We start from the raw sequence: 27,981 nt of genomic DNA, 5'->3' as shown, positions 1-27,981 counted from the left end.
GATGTCTTAAAACTTAAGAAGAATGGTTTAGAACTTAATTCGTAGAGCAGGGTTTCTCAAACTTTCTGATACCGTACCTAACGTCATGAATATTTACGTATGCATTTGTTCGATTAAATTTTGTTTCTGCTCCTTTGTATTTTGCTTCAAATTAGAAATTTTTGTTCTTATATTTTTCTTTTTTTTTTTTTTTTATTATTAAGTAAGACACGAATACAAAGAATTTCTACAAAAAACTATCAATATGGATTCATATATAATATTTTGAGTAAGCATTTTGCACTTTCATTCGATATTCAATTTTTGTTTCTTTCCTAGAACTCTCTTGGTCTTAAGGAAATATATTTTTCACCACAGTGATTTAATTGCACTTTTACAATTTTCATTTCTTTTTTTTTTTTTTTTTTGTAAATATGTACGATAAGGTACAGAACTTCATAATTTTTCAGTCAAATATATTTTAATTCTATAAGCTTATTCTACATAGAAACATTTCATGGAGGGTTAAAAAAGCTGCTCGATTTAATCTCTCATGATCACCGTCCAGTAAAATACTTGTGACATTCAAATGCAAAATGCTTCGATATCTTAATCTTCTACCTTTTACGAGTTCTCAATTTTCAATCACGTTTTGTGAACTTTAACTCGTTCGATCTACTTTTGAGAATCCCCGCAATAGCGAACTCTCAGTTACAATCGTTCGAACAGCTTGCTGATGCATTTTATAAAAAAACAGTTTAAATACGTCGTACTGACTAATCATCACAGCGTAACAGTAAAGACGCAAATAATAGTAGTATTAATAATAATAATAGCAGTAGTAGTAGAAGTAGTAGTAGTAGTAGTAGTAGTAGTAGTAGTAGCAGTAGTAGTAGTAGTAGTAGTAGTAGTAGTAGTAGTAGTAGTAGTAGTAGTAGTAGTAATAGTAGTAATAGTAGTAGTAGTAATAGTAGTACTAATGATAATAATAATAATAATAATAATAATAATAATAATAATAATAATAATAATAGATTCTTTTTTCGTATATCTGTATAAACCAAAAACATAAAAGTAAGAGATACATTTCTTAATATATTGCGCATCCCTTTTAAGTATGTCCTATATTTATATATATATATATATACGATTTATATTATTTATTTATCTATCAAAATTTGGTATCTCACAGACTTTTCTATATGTGTATATGTATATGTATATAATATATAATATGTAATAGAAGTACATATCATTTTTGTTTTTCTTTCATGATATTGATATAATACAAATTCATTGATTCACGATTGGTGTTGATTTGTCGAGTTTGCTTTGCTCTTTCTAACGTCATGTCGACGACACATATCGTAAAAAATAAAAAAGAAATAAAGAAAGATATACAATACGTATAAATACAATCTATATTCAAGCTATAAATTTTTCTACAAAAAAAAAAAAAAAAAAGAAAAGAAAGAAGAATCAATCAAGATAAAATATAATTATATGTGCTTCGGACTACGTTAAGAATCACCATGACAATTTCATGGTGTACAATCGTTATCATTTTACAATTTGCATGACTGATGGATTCCTTAAAAGTAAAATCGTTTTATTACAAAGTTGTACATAGCGAAAGGTGGTATACTTTGCTTTTTTTTTTTTTTTCAATCGTAATAATCGACCGTCCCATTAGTCGCGCTGTGTTTTAAAAGGAAACAAACCATGGGATAATCGACCAACGATTTAATACTTCCATGATCATTGTACAATGATTGGAATTGGACATGTTAGTCTAAAATTAATATATATATATATACATATATATATGAATATGTATACATGTATATATATATATGTATGTATGTACAAATGTTCCATACCGTATGTATATAATAATCATTGCGATAACGAGATATATTTGTTGCGGCAGTCATCGTTTCTTATTATTATCGTTAGAATTTCATTAATAATATATGCACGAATAGTACAATATATTCTCGCCTATCTCTAATAGTTGTATGTAAATAAAAGTTATCTTCTAAATACATCGATCAGTCTCACAATCGTTATATCTTTAATAAATTGATGTAAAAGTTTTTTTTCTCTGTTTCTGCTGCAGCACAATCACGATGGTCAATTCATTATCATTCATCATCATCATCATCATCATCATCATCATCATCACCATTATCACCATACAGCTAAAACGTTCTTGCGAGATCGATCTTCTTATAAAACACATACACAGGACACATAAAGTATTCAAATGATGGTATATTTACAATCGAACTAGACACAGATCCTATAATATAGTAGATATTTTGAAATTGGATCATTTATTATGTATGGAGAACATGTATATAAATTTCATTGATTTCTATTTCAAAATATGTATGTATTATCTATTCTGTAGGATCTGTATCTATTTCAATTATATATATGTATATATGTATATACATCATCGTTCGAATAATTTCGTGAGCTTGTGTACATCACAATTATATATGTTTTTCCATGCTATATCATGCTTCGAAATTGTCATTCCTTTTTAATCTGTCTGTCTCTTTCTCTCTCGATGTATGTGAATTTAAAACAAAAAGAAGTCTAATGCGATACATCAGTACTTATACATGAAACTTATTTAATTAAAAATAAAAAAAAAAAAAAATAAAAAAAGGAAAAAGAAGAAAAAGACGAATAAGAACAAGAAAAAAAAAAGAAAAAGAAATGAAAAGGAACAAACTATAGACAGGGAGAAACACCGGCTTGTAATTTATAAAAATAAAAATGCACGAAAAATACTCAAAATTTTCAGACTAAGAATCGCACCATAATTTCTTTTAGCATATGCATATAAATAGACGCAGCTATATAAATTATCGTGCTTCGATAGATTACTTAAAATTACCGAACGTAAAGAATCACTGTAAAAAAAAAGAAAAAAAAAAAAATAAAGAAAAGAAAAGAAAAAGAAAATGACCAGACAAATTTTTATGTACGGATCGTAAGATTGATTTTAGAATTTTTTTGTGTCGCCTACGATCCTCTGTTTTTCGCTTTTTTCTTTTTCTAAATAATTTCTGTTGTACAAAAGATCGATATAGAAAAGAAGCTTGCACAGTATATTCTTTCGGGAAGAATCATTCTTACGTTTCTCATCGCAAAATATTTTAATATCGGAATCTGCCAGGTCACTGTAGTAAAATACTTGCACCATTTTTTTAAATTGTTTTGTATCTCTCTCGCTCACGCGCTCTTACTCTCTCTCTCCCTCTCGCTCAATTAATCAATTAGCAGTTCTTGTTTTTCAAGGGACATTTTTGTGAAATACGATCGTGAAAAGAAGTAATGCAATTCGACAATAACGATCTGCCAAAGTCACGCAGTTCTTTCGTCAAAATCACATGTTTTTTCGAATATCATAGATCATAATAGTTTCTTCTTATTTTGTTACAGGTTTTGAGTACATTTTCCAACGTTAACGTACACGATGTATTCAAACTATGCGAATGTATATATGTGTAATAAAATCTTCATATAAAAATCAGTAATTTATGTCAATTTTCTCTCACGGTTTGATTTTTTATTCTTTATTCTTCCAAAAGCCTTTTCCCATTATGTACTTTTGCACAACAGAAGAAAATTGACATATTATAAATTTCGAGCGATGTACATTAAAGAGACTTGCGTGATGCCTTCGTTCTCTTGAAAAATAACTATGATTTGTAAGATTTATTGAAATGATAAAGAAATCAATCTCGAGAAAAATGGTCAACAATTTTTGAGTTTGTAATTATCAGAATGAATAGTTTACCAGTAGTTTTAATAGTAGACAATAATTTATAATTATTTGTAATTAAAAAAAAAAAAAAATCGCTTAGGAAGACGAATAAAATTTTTAAGTACATCATTTTCGAATTCTTGCAACATATTCACAAGACGTTCTAATAAATCTCACAAACTATACCGTTTAAAAATTTCCTCGAGATATGCTTTAAATCAAAACATATTAAATGTATTTCAATTACTATATTTCTCTGTACCAAGGGACATCAAATTCAAATTACATGATAGCAATGCATAGAAATTTCGAGTGTTTTTCCTTTCACTTAGTTTTATTTTCAAGAGACATCTGAATAATTGGAAATTAAACTTTCTAAAATTTTTAATGCAACATCACTGTGCTACGTAACATAATTGATGTTTTTCTGCAGCTATTTAAAACAGATAGAATGTAATATTATCTTTAATAGCTGCTTGTATAATATATCATATATACTCTTTGTAATGAATAAAGTTTTAATTTATCATTCACATTTTCACTAAAAAACACACAATTATTTTTATTCCTTATGTATCACGTAATTATGTTACTTTAAACAAGAGACCATTTTTGTATTCGTTACAAAATTTTCTTATGTAAGCTTATTTTATAATGTTTTCCTAATGTTTAATCAATCTGTGGGCACCATTTATAATTTCCTTCTCTTAAGATGTAAATAACTCAATAATAGATTAATATATATTATATATATGTATATATATGTAAGCTAATTGAAAATAAATAGTTCATTGAATATTGCCAGCAGATTGACCTGGAATCAAATGTTCCTCTTTGTGTCCCTCTTTTCTGGCAGTGCTACAGAAAGTTTATTCCATAAAAAGCAGAGATTAATTTGTATAAAAATATATATAAATTTATATAGAAAAAAGGAATAGCATATATTGCAAGTAAATAAACTTACAAAATAAATAAATTAAACAAGTATTTCTTATTTGTTTTAAGGAAGGATCATAGAAAGTTTATAAAGATCACTTTAAAAAATTATATGTTATAAGTTGAACGAGTATATTATAGAAATCTTAATTGTAATACGAGCTCTTTTAAGTTCTAAAATTTATTCTCACTTTTTAAAAATTCAATATATACTATTAATTACATATGATTTATTAACCTATGATCCAACCTTTATTTGTGACATATATTAATTATTATATAAATCATAACGTGTGAGTTACAACAAAAACATAATTATTAATATTCACAGTAAAGAGATCATAAAGTCTCCTAGTCCAAAGAAATGTACAATTAAAATTTGTAAAAGGACAAAGTCATCAACGTTGTCCTTATACAAATCATAGTTTCGATGTTTGATTCAATATGAAAAACTGTTATTGTTTCCTTGTTAAATAACGATTGTCAATGAGCTTAAGCCAGATGGGCAGCAAAAACGCGGCATTTAAAAATTTTAAACCAAATGCTTGTGTGAGAGAAATATTATAAAAATTGCTACTATCCCAGAAGTAGATTATTATTAAAATTTAATTGATTATAAAAAACTTTGTATCATGCATAATGTTACATAAAAACAATTGCTATGTATTGCACATGTGTAATTTTAATTCTGATTCTACAGTCAATTAATATATTCAAATAAAAATTTATATTATTCATCGGGTTATCTGTCCCAAATATAAAATAAATACATATCTTTCACACATCTTTGGTTTCATGATTATTTTAACTTGAAATGAAGAATTGCTACTTTCTTTTTGTAATATTGAGTTTACACGTTATTTTAGATGTATCTTATAAAATATGTTTCTAAAAAAATCGTAATAACTCCTGGGTTAAATATATATATATAAATAAATATATATATATATCTCGATTTGAATAATCATTGTGCGTATAAGATTATCTATTGATCAAAAAAAGGAGAAAGAAGAAAAAGAAAAAAAAAAATCGAAAACAATTGTTTCAATAATCACAGAAATCTGTTTTCAACAGGTACTTTTATGTGCTTTTGTTCGGTTATGTGCCCATCTTTGAAAACTAGGAACTAACAGTTTTCACTTACTTAGCATTACTCTTACTCATATGTCGTTACTCTGGTATTAATCAATTGTTTTTATATTAATGCTGCAGTCACCCTGAAATATTATAACAAAGTTTTGCTGGTCCAGTTTGCCAATCTGATTGCCATATTCTTATTCAATTTCTCTCTCTAATAATACTGCCTAAATATATCATCATATTGATATGATGCTATTCAACAGACTTCATTTATTTTATTATAAAGTTACTCTTCATATTATTGCTATTAGTGGGTCAGGATTCACAGTACCTGAACACATTCGTTTTTTAAGTTGAATTACTTAATTTTAACGTCATGGACCTTTATATGGATCATATCAAATGCATCTGGTACAATGTAGCTATCATGACCCTAAGTGAATTCTTTTTTAAAATTTTTGGACCCAAATGTTTGAAACGTGATTGGCATCTTGGAACTTCTACACAAATATTCACATATACAATTGCAATGATAGATAACCCAGAAAACAAAAAGCTATGGATAAGAAAACTTGTATACCATAGAGTACATTAACTAATGCTTAGGACGAAGATAGTATAAACTGCCACTTGTTGAATAATTATCTTATATCTCACATTACATTACAATGTCATCACAGTATTTTGATGTACGTAGCTAATTATTAAACTTATAAAATAATTGATAACTTTCCACATTTGCGAGTCATTTGTGGAGAGTTAGCAATTAATGCATGGCAGTTTATGAGGATTTTATATATGCTACAAACGGTATTCAGTAGAAACATTGTGCTCTTCTTCAACTATCATTCTTAAAAATCATCTAACAGACGTGGAATACAATTTAAGAATTCACGTCCATAAAGACAATATCATATATATAATTATATATTTATATATATATATTTTTTAATAACCAACGATCAAGGACATGAATCCTACGCAACCATCCCTAAGAGCACTATCTATCTACTGTACATCATAACAGTTATTCTAATTACAAGAATTCATTTTTGTCACCATTTATAACATTATAAACTCTTTGTGCTCGATATGATAAAACTTAAACAATCTTATCCAGAGCCTTTGTAACCTGGGATGGTAATAATAGCATACATAACACACAATTTTCCATCGTAGCATATATCTAACTATATAAGAAAAAAATAAATTAAAATTCTATAAGAGACTGACATTAATTAGAGACTGATTGCCTGGAGGAGGCTGCGTGCATGGCAAAATCGACAAGTGGATTACTTGGGACGGTAACGATGGAGTGTGAAGTACTACTGCTTAAAGTAACATTAGCAGAAGAAACTAAAGACAATGGCTTACAAGATAATTGATCGATTTGTTTTATAGGTACCAACTTAATTGGCACATCTGTTTTTAACCTGACAGCTTCCGATACTGGTATAGCTTTTAGTTGAACACTTTTCAATGGTTGTATTTTAACTGCTGGTTTTACAGTAGCACTTGCATTCTGAATAATTTTGGTAATTTTACTCTCACCAACTCCTTGGTTGGAAGATTCATCGTAGCCGGAATCAGATGATGAGTCACTAAACGTTTTGCTTGTTTGCTTAGAGACTGTTGCCTCTGTACCAGACTCTACGCTATGAGCAGGACTAGCAGATGCAGAACTGTGAACAGGACTGGCAGATGCAGAACTATGTACAGGACTGCAACTTAATGATTTCGCTTGCTGTTGTCGTTGTTGTCTAGCTATACAACCAATACAAGGCTTTATCAATGAAGGATCCACTATTACTTCTCCATATGGACCTTTGAATATTGTTCCACAGCAAATGATTTCCCTAAAATAATATAGCTGTATAATCTTTTATGAAGAGCTTTTTTTGAACTTAATAAATAAAAAAGTATACATATTTTAAATACCAAAGAAAAAATCTATCAAGTTCTGTTTATAAATTATTAAAAACTTTTTAACTCTTTAATAATGAAAGACTAACCTTTTGAAATATGTTAAATCAATAAAACCATTGACAGTTATATCATCCTTTGATTCTGCATCATCTTGAATATCTAATTGTTTTTCAGTTACTGGAATATCATCACTATCTATAGGACTACCAACTCGACTTGAACCTTTACTACCATCTCCATTCAAATAATCTTCTAAAAAAGAACAAAGCAAAAAATAATCGTAAAATTATAGTTTGTTAAACACCTTGTTAAACATTATAACTTTATAACATTATAACTTGTTAAACACCAACCTGTTAAATCATCACTCATTGCTGGGCTTTGTTCTCGATCTCTGTCTGCTTTCAAATACATGTGTTTCTTTTTTATGATCTTTTCAAACTTTTCTGGTATATCTTTTATTTTCTTTTTATTTTTTGATTTAAATTTTGTCAACGATTTGATACCAGGTCCTGCACGTGCATCTACAACCTGTAAAGTACAAAAAATTGATTTGTACATAATCGTATTTAATTTGTGTGAGAATAAATGTGTATAATCAACTAACGCAATTGATATTTATTAAAACTTACATGTCTCCAATTACGATTGCTTCCTGCAGGTAATTTTTTCCACCTTTTCACTAAAAGTACACATGCATTACAAATTTCTCCAGTTCTTCTTTCCTCAAGTTGAAAGCATTCCATAAAGTCATCTTCATATTTTTTACTATCTGTAAACCTTGAGCTGTAAATAAAACAAGAAAATGTTAGATTGTTATTACAATAATTTAATTTGTAAAACAATACATTATATATAAGACTGTATTTATTAAAATTATGTTATGTTGCTTACCTGCTGGATTTGGCTTTGCAAATGCAGCATCCAGTACTAGATCGATACACCTTTGGCTTATGAAAACTAAACATTTTGCACGTTATTTTCAAACTGCTTCTGAAAAAAGTTGAAACATTAAATAACATTTTTTAAATCAACATATAATCAATCAGATTAAAATCTTGTAGAATCTTACATAAAGAAAGTATATCACATGATAACAAATTCATAAAAAACCAATAAAAGTTTATCCCAACCAAATTCATTCCAATATATTTTTTCACAATTTATTATCGGTTTATGTTTATTATTGTAAGTAATTACCTACAAAGAAGAATTGCATATAGGAACATACATGTATAACATAATCGTGAACCGTACGTTTAAACGCGTCCTGAAAATAATGTACCTTTACTGAAAACAGCATGTTTCGATGATCGTGACAGTAGATCAAAATTAGCTCCGTTTCTGTCCGTACAGTATGTAAAAATCATGTAAAAAGTTCATTCGCGATAATTTGTCACGAAGAAAAAACCACTGATCGTCACCATCTTTATTATACTTGTTTACATCGATTTGTTGCCAGTCTGTAACTAACACCGCGATTTCGGCTTGACAGTGTATACGTGCAAGACGCTACGTTCTCTGACGCACGCATGCTACTAGGGGGCGTCCATAATCTCACGAATCCCCACTTTATATTATACACGATAAAACTGCAAAGAAAAACAACGTGCTAAAGGAAATCGACACTTTACAAACACTTTTTTTCTATGTAGAATCACCAAAGTCACTTGTTTCATATTATACTACACTATTGTTAATAACTATGTTAAACGTTATTGGATAAAATGTGCTGAATCAAAGGTACGATGTATTAGAACACAAATGTATATCTTCTTCCCATGAAATTATTACTTTTCATTATACTAATATCCATCATTGTTAAACTAATTATAGAATCGTTAGAGCGTGAAGATTTGTATCATTTTGAGAGAGATTAATAAAGAAAATATAATTTCATTTAACTATTATATATAATTTTATCTATTATTATAGACATTAAAACTTTTAAATTATTCTAAACAGAAATATGCTTTGCATTTATTAATAAAAAGATATAATAGTTAAGATTATCATTTTGTGACTATTCAGTCAAGATTAATCACTTTGGGAGGAAAAGAAAAGAAATAGAGAAAATTATGGTATATCGATAAAACTGGTATCTAAAAATAGGAACCGTGAAACCATAACAAAATAATGTGTAAATATGATGAACATGGAATGTCTCAAAATATTATTTTTTGTTTTCCCTACAAACTCTTGAAATGCTTCTACCTTATCATGATATTTAAGAATGTATATAAATATTGTTTCTTTTATTATTTACTGTATGTATATTGAACATGTATAATGAAAAATATCAAAATCTTCATCAACATGATTTGGTTTTCATAAATATCTCTTCTCGAATCTTTTGATTACAGAATATTTTATTGCATCTGTTCATTCACATTGTATGCCATATGGCTTTTGTCTTAATTCAATCTCAAAAGCAGGTCAGTGATGTGAGGCGCATTACAGGTAACATTCAATAAAATTTTACAATCTAGAGGAGTGTACTTTATTTCGGCAACTTTATTACGTACTTAGAAATGCGTTCACATTTCACAAACTGGCATTCATTCGACAAGTATCGTAATAAGTACTACGTGAAGGCAAACCAGTTTTCCTTCGATATGCCGAATTTGCTCTGTACGTTACCCATCCGTCCTTGTTTTTTCTCAAGGATGATATTGTTCAGGAGCGTAACAAAATGTTCAATGATTCGAACTGAGGTATCGTTGATAATGTATGCACTTTTGAATTCCATCCAATGGACGATATCCTACTATTATAATCTACAAAAATATATCCTCTTTGCATAAGCATAAAATTCTTTCTATACATGTTAAAACATGTTAAAATCATAAAATTAGAATAATTTAATTCGGAGAAATATATAAAAATTTCATAAAAATTAAGCTTAAACAATTCTGATTAAACCATTAAGCACCAAGCAATAAAATAATGTGTAAATGTGTGCATAAATGTATTATTAGAAAAAAATGTAAACAAGGTAAAATACTGTTCTGCCAAAGTACCAAAGATGTATTAGAATAATAGATATTGTAAAAGTTCGTTATAAATAGAGGACACGAAAAGAAATGTTGTAATTTAAAGAAAAAAAAGAATTATCATAATGTTATAAAATACTCCATTTTTTCAAACTTAATAAAGTTGCAAAATTTCGATAGAATATCGAGTAAATTCTTGGAATTTCTTTTCTTAATCACAATACTCACAACATATATATTCAATAATAATAATAATGTGAATCGATTAAAAAGAAATTACAAATATAAGGTTGCGTTAATATAGTCTTTAGTAGGTTAACATAATGGAGAAACTAAGATATGGAATAAAATTCAATCTAAAAACATAAAACATGACGAAGAACCCCCGTGATGTATTATCTACGATCCTGAATATGAACTTATAAATCTTTCTTAGTTTTCTTTCAATATACAACATATGTATGTATTTTTTTACTGATTCTGGGAGTGGCGCCATCGGTAGTTGAAACCTCAAAGCAAGAATGTTGCAACGTACTGTACGCAAAAAAATGTAAATGTGCTTTCGCCTCGATGCAGTCGATGATTATAGTGGGAGACGATGTAAGGGACATCAAGCAACAGGAAAGGGGAAAAAAGAGGAGGGTATAGCGATGTTGCCACGTGGTTTGTTGATCGGTTGCCTCTTCATCCCGATACGACTCGGATCTCTGACCTGGCTGCACGCATATTAAACATTACCTATATTTCATTTGTATTTGTTTACAAACCGAATGTCAAGACCGCCTCCTATCATAAAAACCAATAACAAATTCGCGACATCTATGATCGAACTATTCAACTGTATTGTGTGAGATATTTCCTGTATATAATTAACCATATTAATCAATTCTCTATTTCTTGTAGTAAAATACTTGTATGATAAAAAATAGAAAAATAAACTTTGAGTATACTAATGAGATACTTTTTCCACATTTTACATATTACATATTATATGATCATATTACGTTATCATATTAATCAATTTTCTATTTTTTTGTAGCAAAATATGATAAAAAGCAAAATAGTAGATTTTGAATATATTAATGAGATAGTTTTTGCATTTTCTATATATTGTTATTAACCATTAACTACATGTATTAATTACGGTGTATATAAATATTACATATCAGGTAGCCGTTATATGAATTATGTTTACAATTACGAATATAATTGTAATCTTGTTACAAATATGACACCAAACATTTTCGAACGGGCGAATGAATCAAAGATAAAAAGTGCACAATATCCGAATAACGTGGCCCTGACATGCTAACTCTCAGTAGTTCAACTTTCGTTCTCACTTTTACAGTTGTCTACGGTTTTAAAAATAGAGGAAGGTACCAGCCCTCGATGTAAATACATGTCACCAAATTATGTATATACGTTCTTGCAGAAATAAGCATAGATGTATTTTCTCTATACGTACAATAGCAGAAGAATGAATAAAATCGTAATCAATAATACAAATAACTGCAGTCTGAGAAACTTCGATTTCGTTGAAACGATGTTTAACGATGTCGCAAGTATTTGATCGAGATGACCTACATTATGATAAAACAGGTTCCGGTATTTTGGTCAGAATAAAAACATGGAGACATATTTCTCTACCTTAGCATTTGAAAATTATAATCAAATTGTTACTATCTTTCGATATTCGATTATTTTTGAAACATAATTTTAAACCCTTCAGCTATCAAATATTAATAATTGATTGACATTTGTAAATATTTTTAATCATAAGTGATAAAACATGCTGCATGATGTATGATAAATTGACAATATTTACGAGAGAATAATAGCTTTAAATTTGATAATTACAAAAATGTTGTATCCATATGAATAGCAGCTTTCAAAGAACAATCATTATACATAATAAATAAAAATGTAAATATGATAATGCAAATCATTCCATAAATAAATGATAAAAATCTCATTGTTATACTTATGTAAACGGTTATAATTTTGATACTAACGTAGAACGAAATTGTCCCTAATTCAACACTATCGCCGAATACTTTTACAAAATTAATTTTTCGGATTGAAAGCACCTTTTCAATATTATACAAAGATTAATATTAATATTGTAAAATAAAATAAACAAAAAAGAAGATCAAGATAGTTATGTCGATAGAGGTTTTCATAAGAAGAGAAGATACTTAGCATGCACTGGTATAACAGTGCATAAACTCAAAGACCGCGATTCCGTCTAAAAATGTCTCGACTCAATTTTTTTTTTATTTTGTCGGAGGTAAAAAGACTGATCAATTTTCAAAGCATATATAACATGAAGGATAGAGCTACGAGGATTCTTTTACAAGTATGTGAATCCCTACTGAAGTTCATTTGTGACAGATCGTGTGCCATTTTCACAAAGGCAAAAAAAGAAATCTACAGACAAACGTAGTGCACTGAACGAAGGACGTGCGCGAGCAAGAGACCGACATGGCGCGTGGCACGGTACAGTCCGCCGCCATCGTCGATTCCTTCCCTTCCCACCGTTCTAACCAACCCCGTCCTAACGAATACACAGTATGTTTATTCGAAATATTAGATAAATATGATATTCTCTTCGATCAGTCTCTCAAAAATTATTTGAACGACTCCTCTCGAGTAACGTATGCGACGATAGCAACTGACATATATCTTGAGCTTACAACAATTGGAAAAGTCAATGATATGATACCCGCCACAAGCGGGTACGCCATGACAGATGATACAGCACGCACAAACAAACAAGTCTACTTGCCAAGTGGAATACCGCGCAGGTAAAACGCGGGAATCATCGTTGGTCTGAAAGATGAATAACACGTAACAACCGGTAGATTTCCAAGAAGTTATATGAACGGTACTTTCTGCACGTTATTCACTGTCCTGTCAATGGAATGACGAGTGCCGACAACGAAAAATCCATGAAGGTACACGGTACCTACGATCTGGTGAAAGTTTCTCGTTACACTTGACATAAACCACTGAAATTTCAACGATTGTAATAACGTGTATCAAAGACGGATTAAAAGAATAAGAGATAAAGAGACGAGAATGAAAAATAAATGTCAAATGTATCGATGATGATACAGCAGCCTGGCAGATTCAGAGCCCGGAGCCGAAGACGCTGACATCTCCGAACATATTTATCATAAACGCATGAGTAATTTCGTATGACAATCCACAAACCTGCTGACAATATGTCGCGTTATCAATACGTCGTATTCTTCTCACACGTGTTCGCGAAATTCATATTAAGATGTTGAGATTAATGACAGCAGAGTACTTACCTTTTCAATACAGGTGACGGCCAGATTTGAGAGCTCCTTTGCGCAGGCTCACGGCGCTGGGTCTGTTGCATACCCTAGTCAGACAAGCGTCCATATGCACCAAATAAGAAATTGTAATTTTTACGTTGTCGTTGCTCGTTATTTACGTCTAGTTGATATATTTTTTATAAAAAAATTTGTTATATATTATATTTGATGTGTACTGATAATGTACGGAATTTAAATTTTAAACTTGTTCTTACTTGTATAAATTTGATTTCCGGTGAAGGATTTGATTTTTGTCGGAGATCAGTTCGATAAAGTACCACCAGGGTTCTAGAACAGTAAAAATTACGGTTTTTTAAGATACAAATAGAATTTAATCAATTATTTTAGTTAAATTTTAGCACAGAAGTTTATATATAAACGATAAATTTGACGATACACATAGGAAAATGTGTTTTGTCAGAATAATTTGAATAAAATTGCGGTAGCTTAGTAACAGTGATATTAGCGCCATCTTCGTAGATAACGAACATGATGAAAAAGAAATTATACGTAACATAAATCTTTTTTAATTTTATAAACCAAAGATAAACTTTATCAGCATTCAGCATGTAGAATTTTTCCTTTTTCGAGTAACGTTGAAATTATTGAATATGAATTATTTATAATTCTTCGACTTGTAAGACATTCATAGTAGAAGTCCAATAATATCAGAATAATGTTTTGAACTTCGAGACATGAAACATGAAGACTTAATAAATACTTATAATTTGCCATCTACCGGCGATACATTAGAAGCAATAATAAAAGATGCTTACATTATTTACTTGGTAAATAGTTATTTAAATGAAAATAGCTAATTATTTTTATTTTCATGTTATTCAGTAGAGATACTACTATCATTGCTACCACAAGTTCATGGCAATCCTAAATCGCTGTTATTCAAACTTTAATAAGAAGCCTATGATACGAATAAGATGCATTTCCCCCACTTTGTTTTTGTCGTCAAGGAAACCAAGACGCTTGTTATGTTGTATGAGTCCAGTGTGGATCCGCACGAGCTTCGTGCTCCTAATATGGAGAAATTAATATAGAATTTTCTATTATTTTCAAAACAGTAAAATAAGATGATTATTTATGATTGCTCTTACTTAATGGAAATATTGTAAGAATGCAGATATAGTTCATTTCATACACATGAATTGAGTATGAATTGAGAAAATATGTGACTGCGAAATGTATAGAAGGAGAAGCGTAAGCTGCCCCACTGCTTAGAGAATTAGCGTAGAGGGGGACAAAGCCGCATGAGGGGCCCCACCCGTGGATATCACATCGTTATGATCGTCAGTCGTCAATACACTCTATAAATTGTTCTATCAACGATTATTCTGCGCAATTACGACTGTCATATTGTTTTCTAAGTGTATATATTAGTTATATGCAAATTATGGCCACTCCAATTAGTAGTACTGGTAATGGTTATAATTTCAAAGTCGTGTTACTCGGCGAAGGATGTGTCGGAAAAACCTCTGTTGCATTACGATACGTTGAAAACAAATTTAACGATAGACATATCAGTACATTACAGGTAAAAAGTGGTTAATGTTCCGTATCGTTATTTCGAACTTTAATCTACATTTGGAATTTATATTTCTTTGTTTTTTTTTTGTTCATGTACAAATAATATAATAATGTAATGTTCTCATGGTTGGTAAATTATCAGTCGTGATAAATATTGAAATGTTCTGAACTTTTATACTTTCAGGCTTCTTTTTTAAATAAAAAGTTGACTGTACACGGAAAAAAAGTAAACCTGGCGATATGGGATACAGCTGGTCAAGAAAAATTTCATGCATTGGGACCAATTTATTACAGAATGTCAAATGGTGCCATTATAGTTTACGATGTTACTGATTACGATACATTTCAGAGGGTAAAGATTTAAAGAAAAATATTATTTTACTTTCTTATATCCTATATTAACGTTCATTTCACAGGTAATAAATTGGGTTACAGAGCTTAGGAAAATGTTAGGCAGTGGAATCTGTTTAGCAATTGCTGGAAATAAAATAGATCTTGAAAAGGATAGACGTGTTTGTACCGAAGAAGCAGAAGAGTAAGTTTCTTTTAATTTTTTATTTTTTCTTCTTTTTCAAATTTGTTTTAATGTAAAATTTGATTATTAGGTTTGCTAATAAAACTGGAGCTATGCACTTTCATATTTCTGCCAAACTAAGTGAAAATATTGAAGAAATGTTTTTTCAATTAACGCTGCGCATGATAGAACATGCAGATCTGATGGTACAAAAGTCTACATTAACAAGAACAAGTAGTACACGTCGCAATGTTGTTGTAGTTGAAGATGAAGCTGAAGAAACTGAACCAACTAAGAGTTCCTGTTGTAGTGGTTCTTCGCATGCATCTTAATTCCAAATACCTGTATTACAATTGGTTCTAATTTTGAACAAGTCTTATATATAAAAGTGTATGTAGATATACATGCATGTATGTATATGTACATACACATATTGATAAACCACACATATATATATCACAAAATTTTTAATATTTTATTTTTTAAGGAACAAAAAATAAAATAGATATAAACTACTAAGCCTAAGTAATTTAACTGAGTGTAAGGTAAGAAATATTGATTATATTTTGGGAGTTGATTTTTTATGTATTTCGATATTCAATTACATTGATAGAGCCTCAGTTGACTCATGAACCAAATATCTTGTTATCCACATATATCATATAGCTAGAAGATTTATTACAATTATTAGATGTATGTATTTCTGTCATATAAATGTATATATATTTAAATACTATTATGTTTTAATAAAAAGTTAATTAACATATACACGTATTTAATACGATGTTATTTCTTGGGAATGTTTTGTAATTTGTAATTCAGATTAGGTTGTAATTAGTTACAAAGTAAAGAATTTACTAATTACATGCACAGTATTTGTGAGTCTAAAGTACAATATTCTATTCTATCACAGGTACATACATGGATTATAAACATCCACAAATCGATCTATAGTAGCAATATAATCGTTAATTCGTTAAATGATTCATTTCTTCATAACAATTTTAAATAACTAAGTGTAAATATATAGATGTAAATATACGAATGGACTACTTATATTCGTAAATAAGAAAGAAATTTAAAACATTAGAAAGAATGATTAGAAAATTATACATTATATAATATACAAATTATGACATATCCTAATATTTTTATATAAATAATTATATATTTTAATACAATATATCTTCATTCTATTAATAACAAGGAATGTAATTGAATTGTGTCAGTTCTATATAGGTCTGGGTTAGTCTTTTTCCATAACAGAGAACATATTAGGCAATGAGCCCCTATTTTATCCCAGAAACCCATAATGGCAGGACTATTTAAGAAAATGTACAAAGATATATATATATATATGACAGTAGAAAGATTACTGTAAGTATTTCATCTTTCAAATGATAACAGACAGTAATGCTAAACATTATATTACATGGTACCCTGACAATGATTTTAGTCTAATTGTTAAATTACCGTAATAACGAATATTAATTTCGATCATTTGTTACTATTTTAAATTAACATAAATTCATGTAAGTTATTCTCTTGCTTTTTGAACTTGTTATAGTTTTTCTTCGTATGAAAGTTACAGACCAAGTATTACATAAACACGTTCTAATCACATCAGTAACTTAATGCTTATTTACTGAAAAATGAGAAATTTTATTGTTACTTTAAATTTAATTTAAATATGATTTTAACAATGCACCGAAAGATTCTTTATATTTATATGTATTATTAAAAGAACAATCTCATTTAATCAGACTAAAATTGTATACAGTGCTATTAATTTCTGTGTATATATATATATATATTGTATATATATTGGATATATATATATACATAATGTTAATACAAAGGATGCCATATACTATTAATAGTTACTAATTTATTACTACTTTTCGCTTTGGCTATATTAATCAACTATGTATAATAACATGTAGTTTTCATGACTTTTACGATGTTTGCCATTTTAATCCTTACGTTAATAAAATTATGCGAGCAAGGTATCCTGTACATCATCGTAATTTGCTCGTCTAGTTTTACTATATTATGCTATCTTTAAATAATCCTACATTTTATAATTTCATGATATTTTCATATATCTTTGGTATACCATTAATTTTTATATAACTTTGCACACTTTTGAATTATGTAGCAACCAGACCATTTACATTACTTTTAACGTCCCTTATGTTAATCCTGAAATTATGATACCAATTTACTAGAAAAAAAATTTTGTGCAAGCTGTATAATTAAACGCTGTTTGTGACATTAGGTATGCAAGTATTTCTCTATCTGTATATTTGAATATAAAAATATTTTAATCAACAAAGTACGAATGTTATAATTAAATATGAATATTATACACGAATTGTTACGTTCGCTTCGAATTCCAACAAGTTTGATATGACTTCGAAGATTCTAAAAGAGATTCTCGCTTTTACATTCTAAAATGAAAGTCTCAGGAACTTTTCATACTTTTCAATAAAAATCCTATAAAATTTTCTTCGAAGTTGTATTATGTAAATTTTATACAATATCAAACATGGCAGCCGAATTTATAGGATTTCTGTTCTATAACATACATAAAATATTAATTTCGTTTCAAATTAGGCCTTTAGCGTTCGATTTTATATTTTCTTTATATAATAAATATTTTATCCTGATGAGTAAATAAAAAGTCTATGAATTGATTAATGGGACCTATCGCGGAGAGTGACATTCCACGTGATGGTGGTGCTCTGACAAGATTTGGACCAAATACGACGGCGAGATTACTTGATGTCATTTTGTTTAAATCACACCTATCCATTACCTGTTATAAATATAGATATATTTTAGCATAAAATTATAGATAAGAAGGAAAATAGTAAATCACGTAATCATTAAAGTAATAGCTTACCCTTGATAAAAATTGTACGATATATTTTAAGAGTTGGTAATTATCTTCTGGAAGTTTTTCAAGTACTAATATTTTAACTCTTCTTGGACGTTCATCTTTCGATAGAGCTAAAATGAGAATATGAAAATATTTGTATTATTTTATATCCAATATCAATAAATAATAAAATTATGTATTAATATTTACCTTGAAATTGTGTTATTTCATCATATAATTCATACGTCATAAGAGGTTCATCTAATTCTCGAAGAAACGTTTTAAGAAGAACAGCTGCTATATGTGGGTCTCCTTGGAAATCAACAGGCAATCCCTGATTGCAACGATTCTGAAGTTCCTTAACTACTGCTACATTAGCAGATCTTCTAAATATTCCTTCTGTTTCTAATGCTACAAGTGTGATAATATTATTATCATAGCATTTTTAAAGAAAGATACTGAATTATACAAATTACATAATTATAAGCATACCATCTGGTGTATCAAGAAATTCAATGCATTGTCGCACTATTGGTGGTATAGGATCGCCATTATTATTTTCTTTAATAAAAATAAGGCTTGCTCCAAATTGAGTGGTACCAACTGGTGTTGTCACCGCACTCTGAGGTGGACTAGTTGGTAAATTCTTTTTGTTCTTTAACATTAGCTGTTCATTGTGTCTACAAATGAATGTAATCAATTAATATTGATATAAATCTAAAAGTTTTATAATTACAAAAGAAACACTTACTCTATTACTTGAGGAGGTATAATAAGTTGATCAAGATTAATATATTGTGCCAGTTCTTCCAAATAATTAACATACATCATTTTCCGACCAAACTTTGCACTAAAGAAATAACAATAATATCAAGATTAATATAGTAACTGAAAGAAAATATTCATTAACTGAGTAAGAAATAATTACCTAATAGCTGGTTTAAATATTTGCCATACAATTCTAATAAAATTAGTTGGATGTACTAGATATAAAGCCTTCAAATTTTTTTTATACTTTCTGTCGAAAGCTTTATATGCTTGCCATAACCAGGATAATGGTGGTTTATTTTTTGAAGTAAGACCATAGTGAAAATAAATTAAACTATAATCTTGTTCTACAAATGTGTCTAAAGTATGTGTGAGATACCTGTTAAATAAATGTATTTATGTATAAAAATAATGAAATAAATCTTAGAAAAGATATGTATATATATATATATATATATATCTTTATCTTATACTCATATATTTATGTCACAAACCTGAGAAGTTTAGCATGATTAAATGTTTCTTTCCCAACAGGAGGTAATTTACATGCAGATACTACTATTATTTTACGACCAGCACTATCATCACCAACCACTTCTACAATGCCATATCTTGATATATCAAGATAATCTTCTTCATCCGCAAGTTCACCATCCAATGCAGCAAGATCCTCTGCTACTCAGCATGAAAGAATATATTCATAATAATTTTTTATTTCTACATTAAATTTCCTTTTGGTTTCCCTTTGACTCTTTTTGCAAAATAAATACCCAAAATAATGAATGAATTGCAGATCAAGTAAAAGAGTCATTTAACCTTTGCTTTTGTGCATTTTTATACCATGCAATAATAAACTGTACAATGATCTACATAATTCACCTGCTAAGCCCCAAATGCCATGACATTTAGTGGCTACTAACAGAAGATAAAAGGTCACACACCGGATTCGATAACTGGAGCATCTACCAAAGCTTCTTCAAAGTTTTCTTCAATTGTCCCATCGCTTACTGGACTCTCCAAATAATCTATCCCAGTACCAGCACCACTGCTAATTATGTCCAATTTTTCTTCTAAAAGTTGTACAGCTATAAAATCATTACATCAATTATGTTATAAGATAATTATTTGTGTGAAACCCTATTTGAATTTAATGTAAGAATTTACAAGAGAAATATAATAATAACACAAGTAATTAACTTAAATTTCTTAAAAGAATAACTCACATAGATAATATTCTACATATTTACACTATTACATAAAATTACTTTTAACTTTCTACACTTAGTAATCTGAATTTCTTTTATATTGAAATGTCTTACCATTATTTGAAGTGGTCTGTAACTCAGTATCATCGAACTCTAAGTTGGGCTCATAATCATGATAATCTGACAAACTTGGGTATGGATCTTCGACGTCATTAGCTATTGCTATCATACAAACAGAAGTATGCGCATTATTGTCTACACCAAATATGTATCAATGAATCACAAAACACTACATCAGCCATTGTCAATTATTTATTCAATCAGTGGTTTTGTATTATAAATAGGTACTTAAAAGATGTTAAGTAATATAAAAAAAAAAAAGAAAAGAAAAAGAAACATCTTTGCAAAACAAGTATCATAATAAATTGATGACTAGTATACATCTCGCGGTTTCTCGTTATATATCAATTTTCCTCCGATCACATTACACGGTATATATGATCTCCAATAAATATTTTGATGGTTTTTCATCCATGTTTACAAACCACTACGATTGTGGAACTTAAAAGGAAACGGATTTTCTACTGATACGTTTATGTATATTTGAACGAAAGACTGGAACTATGTCAAGTTATGATCAAATCTGAAATTTTTTTAATACGCACTATCGTGTCATATACGCGAATTATTCGTCACTTATCGATGTGCTTTTCCACATAGGAGACTGAGATCCATCGTGAAATGTTTTCTCGCTAGAACGAACAGAAAAACGTCGATGCCAGATGAACTTTTTTACAATCACGATTTTCGGCGATATTGTACTTTGGTGTGACGTTTATTTGACACCTAAAGCAACGTCAACAATCGCGACGGATAAGCTCACCTGTCAAAGTTCGCGTTGGGCTTAGCGTCGGTTGATAGTCTGCTTCCATTTTCTGGCAACTGTGCGATAAAACAGTGCCTCGATTAAATTACGGGGCTTTTCACGTAGCCTGCTTTACAAACGAACAACGTTTTTCTTCTCGAACGACATTATCCCGACGTGGTATGGCAAACCAGCGTATTCACGTCACGCTTTCATTTGTTGTGTCGCTAATTGTAATTCGTAGTCACTCGTCACTCCCTTTCCCCACTGCTCGATTAACGAATATTTTCATACTTATTCCTATTGGCTAGTTGTATACTTTCGCGATATAGATACGATGCGCGCTAAAAATATGAAAATCACGTGATACGTTCAAACGTTAAATTAAGGTGGAGAATAAATAAATAAATAAGTATCTATCTTATATAGAAATATCTATGTATGTAATAAAAAAATAAATATAGATTACGTCTGGATATCAATCGATTGACTTTTTGATTCCAATATAATCTTAAAAATGATATCTATTAAATATTTTAAATAAATAAGTTAATACGTTTGAGAATTTTGAATTTGAAATATTCAAATATCTCTTTCTTATGTTATTTATATCTAGAAATTTTTTCAGGCAGTTATAATTACTTATAAATTAATTTTTAAATCACTGCTTAATAATATAACATAATAATAGTAATTAATAGAAAATTCAGTTGAATTTTTTTAAGTAATGAAGACAAATACTTATCTAAAAAAGAAAAAGAATTATATCAAGAAAGATACTTGAGAATTTATAAACAGATAAATTATTTTGTGATTATTGTAAAAAACATTTAATATTTATAAAGATTATGATAATATTAAACAATATATATATACTTCTTATATCTTTTATCTAATTCAAAGATTTTCTTAATAAAGTAGAAAATATCATTTTTTTGTTAATAGAAGTTATATTTACATATTGTGAGTACATTCTGTAATTTATTATTCTGTAATTTACTGTATAGAAAAAATGTAATTCTTGATACAAAGCTATGATGACGTAAATAAAGTAAATGATAATATGTGATTTTGTGCAATATATCATTTGAAATAAAATCAAATGTTTTTGCGATGATTTAAATTATATTTTAATAAATATGTTGCATGAATCACATTATTGTTCATTCTCCTTTATAAAAGACTAGTTTTATACACATTTATTTCTTCACAAATGTTGAACATAAATTCTCAGTTTACTATTTATATGATTTCTTTTCAATTACATACATGTTGTACAATTCCACCTTCTAGGCACCCATGATTGCTATGAACATTGTAAAACTTTCTCAAATGAGCTGAATTTCATAATTAATTAATATAAGTCTAGGCAATTAATGTATTATTATAAGACGTGCTGTAAAAAATAACCTATTTTTATTGATAAAGGTTAAAAAGCTTCAATTTTTTCATATTGAACATTTTTAACAAAGAAGTTTAGAAGAACTAATATTGAATATTAAAATATTAAATGTAAATATGCAAAGAAACAGAAAATATTGTTTATGGACTTTTAATTTAGTAATTTTTAATGTAGTTCATTAATTAAATGTATAAAGACTAAGTGATACTGAATCATATAGCATTTAGTATCTTTTTGCCTTCATGATAATCTGTTATTTGTAATAGTCTAATTTTTAAAAATGCTTACTTTCTACATCTTTATATTGTTTTCTTTAATTTTATTACCTTCTATATATTTATATGTAGTATAATATAAAGTATATATGATATATACTTTATTAATACATTTATAATGGCATTTAGGTCTCTTATAATATACAAAAATATTTTTGTATAGTATAGTAGCAACTTAAATAAAGCATTAAAAATATTGATTAACATTCATTTGCTCGTTAATTCATATGAATGGCAATAATGATTTGAATGATACTACATTCCCTACCTACATTTTGAAATTTAGTGTGTAATGATTTGTATTCAATTACTTTATATTTTTATTTATATTAGGATTATTATTATATTTTTACATTTTAAGTTACTGTTTAAATGTTTAACATTTGAGGCTGAAAAATTGGCAGCTTGTTTCGATATTTGTAACTGACATTATTATTGTACGAGTTAAATATGTATCAAGGAAACAGGCTGATTTCAACATTATTTTCTAATAGTAAATATATGTTCATTTTTCCAATTGTATTTCATATAAAACTTTACATGTTTGCGGGTTATTAAAATCCTACAATTGTTTATACATTCCATTTACCAGTCTCTTTGTAAACATAAAAATAGATTTATACATCTTATTTAATTGTATAATGTACATATCGTGTGTCTGTGTATGTTGCAATGCACATTATTGTAGTGCAAAAGGTATTTACTATATCACTTCTTGTTTAGTTACTATATCAAATCGCAAAATACAACATTTTGTGTCTGCAAATAATCAAATCTATGCATATGTATAATGATTATATTTTGATTGATTTACATGTAAAGGCAGAATTTTTTGTGTTTGCAATGATAAAATATATGTATGTATTCATAAAATTTGTTTCAAATCCATATATGTCATATTGAGTTTTCCTATACAGATTGCACATTTTTTTCTGCAAATGTGCACTAAAGTTTATGTTTTTGCTTGATCTTATGTTATCTTACCTTAAATCTTAAGCAATGAGGACTAAGAAATTCATTTATAATACAATTCCACTTGGTGTTCAGACGATTTGAAAACATATGATGTACAGTAGATAAAAAGTATACTACAAATAAATCGAATTCCTTAAAATTATATACATATGATGTGTACAGCTTAAAATAGGTGTCATAGTAAACAATCTGTAAAAATTGCAGATGAAAAATAAAATAATTGGTCCATGTTTTTGTTTTAAAAGAGGATGAATATATGAAATTTGCATATTTGCATTTTTGTGTTAAAAGACTTGCAACTGAATTAAAATTTCAACATACAAAAGAGTTAACAACAATTAAGTTTTGATCTTTGTAAGACATTTCATCCTTGTAAGATCTTTTTCTTATTTACAACATAATTAAATTACTTATTTGTTAGAATTTGTGAATGGAAATATAGAATGGAGTATATGTACAATAATGTGATTCCTATTAAACCGAATACTTAGGACCACATTTTTTTATTGGTGTTAATCTGAGGCCTTTAGCCAACATTTGAGCTTCAAGGTCACGATCTTCATCTTGATACCTAAAAGAAAAGTATGCTTCCATTAACTAAATACAATAGTCAGGATTGAAATATGCAATGATAACGTCTTTATTTCGTGCAAATGGAACATACTAATAATTAATATAAAGCAACCAAATATGTTAAAATATTTTTGTATGTCAATGGATTTATTATGCGTTATGAAATATTTGTTTAAAAATTTATGGGATGAAATTAACGGAAATTTTTTCTTAAAATATATAATATACTTCCATTCTTATACAAAAATCTATTTAATTAACAATTATTGCTTAAAAACTTTGCCTATAAGGTCTTTTAACAGTGATATGTGTTTAGAAAATAATTACCATAAACACATATAGTAACATATTTTATTTTTTTCGAAGTATCCATCAAAGGATACTTTAAAACCTAACAACAATTACATTTCTATAATTTTAACAATGCTATGTTTTTAACCCTGTACATGATCAAATATAATTTTAAATACAATTAAAATATTTTCATTCTCTCAACAGCACTACAATACAGTCAAATATACGAATACATCCCTTTATTACGATGCAAAAAAATACTTACAGTAAAAAAAAAACAAAAAAAATGTGTATATGAACAACATGCGTAACTGAATTACAATAAAAATTTAAAAATTGTAAAAGAAGAATGTAAAAAATAACTCTCCTAATCTGCTCTTCTGCATGCAATGTAAAATTACAAGTGAATGGAAAAAACTGTATACTGTGATCACTAGTTAATATAGTAGTCTTTGTAAAATAAATATATAATACTCTATAAAAAAAAAAGGTTTTAACAAAATGCACTGAGCTATAATGTGAACAATTCATAGCTTTTATATGTAATCGTACATACGATTATGTATAAAATTAATGAAATAGAAATGCTGTAAAAGAGCTTAAGAACTTTTTAATATTTGTAATATATAAATAAAAATAGAGAAATTTAAATATCATTTATGTAATTAAGGAAATTTAAAAAAGTATGAAGAGTTGAAAAGCGTTAGCGGTTCATTGTAAAAGTTAATGAATAATTCTATTAAGTTAGTCAAAAACACATACATGATTAAAATGACTATTAAAGTGAGCACAGAAGATGTATCGCTCAAATCAGGAGAAAAGAAACTAGATACGTGCGAAAAACAGGCAACTGTATGTGTAGGAAAGGAAGTTAATGTTTGGCATGTAGATTTACACCACCTTTGTCGCTCTTCTTCTAAAAGAGCAATGAGCGAGTCCCGCTTTGCAACTATTTCCAACATTTCTGTTAAAATCTCTCCTTCTTTTTTCACATCAGCGCTGGTCTTTTTATCATCTGTAAAATGTTAATATATCCTATTCCTCCTAATATTCTTTTGTAAATGTATTATAAAATATAACTTATATTACTATTATATCATTAAATCATTAATAAACATTGAAATATTGTAAGAAAATACCAACCATCGTCAGCTAAGCGTTCACGTAATTCCTGTTGCAATCTTTCATGACGATCTTCAAGTTGAACTTCTTGAGCTCGTACCAAAAGTTCCTTTTCGTATCTCCGTAATTCCGTGCGTTCTTTCATAAGATCGAACCACTCTCTGAGTAAATCCGCTTCTTCCCGATCAGAGCATTCTAAATATTATAAATACTTTTTATTTTAAGCGTCTACAATGAAATTTTTTATAGCGATAGATTTTTACCGCCTTCTCCACGAAGAGCTTTTTCAACGCTAACACCTCTGCTTTCCAATTCTCTTTGTTTAACTTCTGTTTCTTCTAGCTTTCTCTGTATCTCTTGAGCCATACGCAACCTTTGGAATATTTATAAGAGAATTATTGAAATGATTGAATTACTACAAGAGTATAAAATAGCTTTGTTACATACCTCTTTAATTGTGCTTGTCTAGCTATTCGTTTTGTAGTTTTTGTTTTGCGTGAAATGCTATTGCAAGAACCTTCTGTTACTGTAGCCTTGTGCATGCATGATGCTGACACTGCTGTTGTTTTTGTATCATCATCTGATAAACTATCATCTGTTAAACAAACAATGGATATAAAATATAAGAAATAAAGTTTTCTTATGTTCACATAGTTGTAGTACTCAATGTCTTATTCATACCTGAAACTTGTGTAGTAGGAATGGTGTAAGTAAGGGGTGGTGGTGGAATTGGCGGCGGGTTTTCATTTAGGAAATTTCTTGTGAGCATACCCTCGCACATACTTTTTGGTCTAGTGTTAGTCTTTGGCGATAAGACTTTATCAAGCTGAAAAAAGATATAATATAACATTGGTTTCTTGTTATTGCTTTGATAAATATAAAAAGAATTAGTTTAATTCTGATAATTAATGTAAACAATTTTAATATTGGAAGTAAAAATTATAATAAACTTCACTATTGGAGTACATTGAACAAGCTTTCAAAATTTCATGATATGAAAATGCAGTTACAAAATACAAATATAGATATCTGCACACTACATAATTTAGCAACTTAATTTGATAAATTAATTAATAAAGAAATAGTCTACTCTGTATATAGTAGGAATATAGTAGAGAATATAGTAACTATCAAATAAACTACCCAGCCACCTGTTTTTCAATAGTATTTTCTTAATACCTATATGTTAGATACAACTTGATTAAAGCACACTAAAAAAGAAAAACGAACATACTGAAATGGCAATTTATGTGTGTGATAAAAGTTACCATGCTTATTTATAGGGCAGATTATTACTACGAGGATTCAACAACAGTACAATATAAAACAATTCCATGTAGCTTATGCCAATCAATATGTTACCCCTTCAAAGCAGACGAGAAAATGCGGCAAACGAAAATAAAATCATAGTACCTGCACGATATACAATAGCGAATACAAATAGTGGCATAAGAAAGCTAATACTGGAAAAATTAGTATCAATGACTTATGAGTTGCTTACATCTGACCCTTCCGAATACGATTTATATAAC

General features: G+C 28.5%; 4 protein-coding genes across 16 annotated transcripts in view; 1 reads left to right on the top strand and 3 right to left on the bottom strand.

Annotated features, from left to right (window-relative positions):
- Positions 1–379: 379 nt before the first annotated feature.
- On the bottom strand, positions 380–14,147 carry LOC139996551 (SIN3-HDAC complex-associated factor). 8 transcript variants are annotated; one of them, XM_072020989.1, is made up of 8 exons: positions 14,010–14,102; positions 8,988–9,294; positions 8,775–8,902; positions 8,597–8,695; positions 8,335–8,488; positions 8,056–8,233; positions 7,789–7,954; positions 380–7,632 (listed from the first exon to the last, which is right to left on the bottom strand). In XM_072020989.1, the coding sequence occupies exons 4-8, from the start codon at positions 8,668–8,670 to the stop codon at positions 7,011–7,013; spliced, it is 1,194 nt and encodes a 397-aa protein (XP_071877090.1). In that variant the 5' UTR covers positions 8,671–8,695; positions 8,775–8,902; positions 8,988–9,294; positions 14,010–14,102; the 3' UTR covers positions 380–7,010. The 8 variants fall into 8 exon arrangements, with proteins under 8 accessions (XP_071877090.1, XP_071877105.1, XP_071877089.1 ...); XM_072021004.1 differs by having other exon boundaries at positions 13,909–14,014; XM_072020988.1 differs by lacking the exon at positions 14,010–14,102 and having other exon boundaries at positions 8,988–10,804.
- Positions 14,148–15,271: 1,124 nt separating this feature from the next.
- On the top strand, positions 15,272–16,863 carry Rab21 (RAS oncogene family member Rab21). Its single transcript, XM_072021229.1, has 4 exons — positions 15,272–15,582; positions 15,760–15,927; positions 15,992–16,110; positions 16,181–16,863. The coding sequence occupies exons 1-4, from the start codon at positions 15,433–15,435 to the stop codon at positions 16,419–16,421; spliced, it is 678 nt and encodes a 225-aa protein (XP_071877330.1). The 5' UTR covers positions 15,272–15,432; the 3' UTR covers positions 16,422–16,863.
- Positions 16,864–18,593: 1,730 nt separating this feature from the next.
- Rhogap68f (Rho GTPase activating protein at 68F) lies at positions 18,594–22,079 on the bottom strand. The gene is made up of 10 exons (XM_072020828.1): positions 21,827–22,079; positions 21,058–21,165; positions 20,680–20,823; positions 20,233–20,413; positions 19,899–20,117; positions 19,722–19,820; positions 19,463–19,650; positions 19,181–19,381; positions 18,995–19,101; positions 18,594–18,907 (listed from the first exon to the last, which is right to left on the bottom strand). The coding sequence occupies exons 1-10, from the start codon at positions 21,873–21,875 to the stop codon at positions 18,734–18,736; spliced, it is 1,470 nt and encodes a 489-aa protein (XP_071876929.1). The 5' UTR covers positions 21,876–22,079; the 3' UTR covers positions 18,594–18,733.
- Positions 22,080–23,985: 1,906 nt separating this feature from the next.
- Mical (Molecule interacting with CasL) overlaps positions 23,986–27,981 on the bottom strand; it is a 108,403-nt gene continuing 104,407 nt past the window's right edge. For 4 of the 6 annotated variants that reach the window (XM_072020512.1, XM_072020487.1, XM_072020497.1 and 1 more), the window contains 7 exons: positions 27,951–27,980; positions 27,131–27,275; positions 26,897–27,044; positions 26,713–26,822; positions 26,471–26,644; positions 26,228–26,342; positions 23,986–25,031 (listed from right to left, as the gene is read on the bottom strand). In XM_072020512.1, the coding sequence (XP_071876613.1) occupies positions 24,935–25,031; positions 26,228–26,342; positions 26,471–26,644; positions 26,713–26,822; positions 26,897–27,044; positions 27,131–27,275; positions 27,951–27,980 (819 nt within the window). In that variant the 3' untranslated portion in view covers positions 23,986–24,934. Of the gene's footprint in view, positions 25,032–26,227; positions 26,343–26,470; positions 26,645–26,712; positions 26,823–26,896; positions 27,045–27,130; positions 27,276–27,862; position 27,981 lie in introns of those variants that run through there. The other 2 variants (XM_072020503.1, XR_011802182.1) reach the window with 2 other exon arrangements.

Source organism: Bombus fervidus, chromosome 2 (genome assembly GCF_041682495.2).
Source record: "Bombus fervidus isolate BK054 chromosome 2, iyBomFerv1, whole genome shotgun sequence".
Taxonomy (NCBI): domain Eukaryota; kingdom Metazoa; phylum Arthropoda; class Insecta; order Hymenoptera; family Apidae; genus Bombus; species Bombus fervidus.
The sequence above is the reverse complement of the archived record's forward strand: the minus strand, read 5'-3'. Positions and strand labels throughout refer to the sequence as shown.

Bases quoted from the DNA above. Each gene is read 5' to 3' on its own strand.
- Rab21 (XM_072021229.1), top strand. From the start codon at position 15,433: ATGCAAATTATGGCCACTCCAATTAGTAGTACTGGTAATGGTTATAAT. The intron at 15,583-15,759 runs GTAAAAAGTGGT...TTATACTTTCAG, and splicing joins GACATATCAGTACATTACAG to GCTTCTTTTTTAAATAAAAA. The intron at 15,928-15,991 runs GTAAAGATTTAA...TTCATTTCACAG, and splicing joins ATTACGATACATTTCAGAGG to GTAATAAATTGGGTTACAGA.
- LOC139996551 (XM_072020976.1), bottom strand. From the start codon at position 14,080: ATGCAACAGACCCAGCGCCGTGAGCCTGCGCAAAGGAGCTCTCAAATC. The intron at 7,955-8,055 runs GTTGGTGTTTAA...GTTCTTTTTTAG, and splicing joins AATGAGTGATGATTTAACAG to AAGATTATTTGAATGGAGAT. The intron at 7,633-7,788 runs GTTAGTCTTTCA...ATATTATTTTAG, and splicing joins GATTTAACATATTTCAAAAG to GGAAATCATTTGCTGTGGAA.
- Rhogap68f (XM_072020828.1), bottom strand. From the start codon at position 21,875: ATGGAAGCAGACTATCAACCGACGCTAAGCCCAACGCGAACTTTGACA. The intron at 20,824-21,057 runs GTAAGACATTTC...ATGATTTTATAG, and splicing joins ACAGACCACTTCAAATAATG to CTGTACAACTTTTAGAAGAA. The intron at 19,821-19,898 runs GTAATTATTTCT...TTATTTCTTTAG, and splicing joins ATATTTAAACCAGCTATTAG to TGCAAAGTTTGGTCGGAAAA.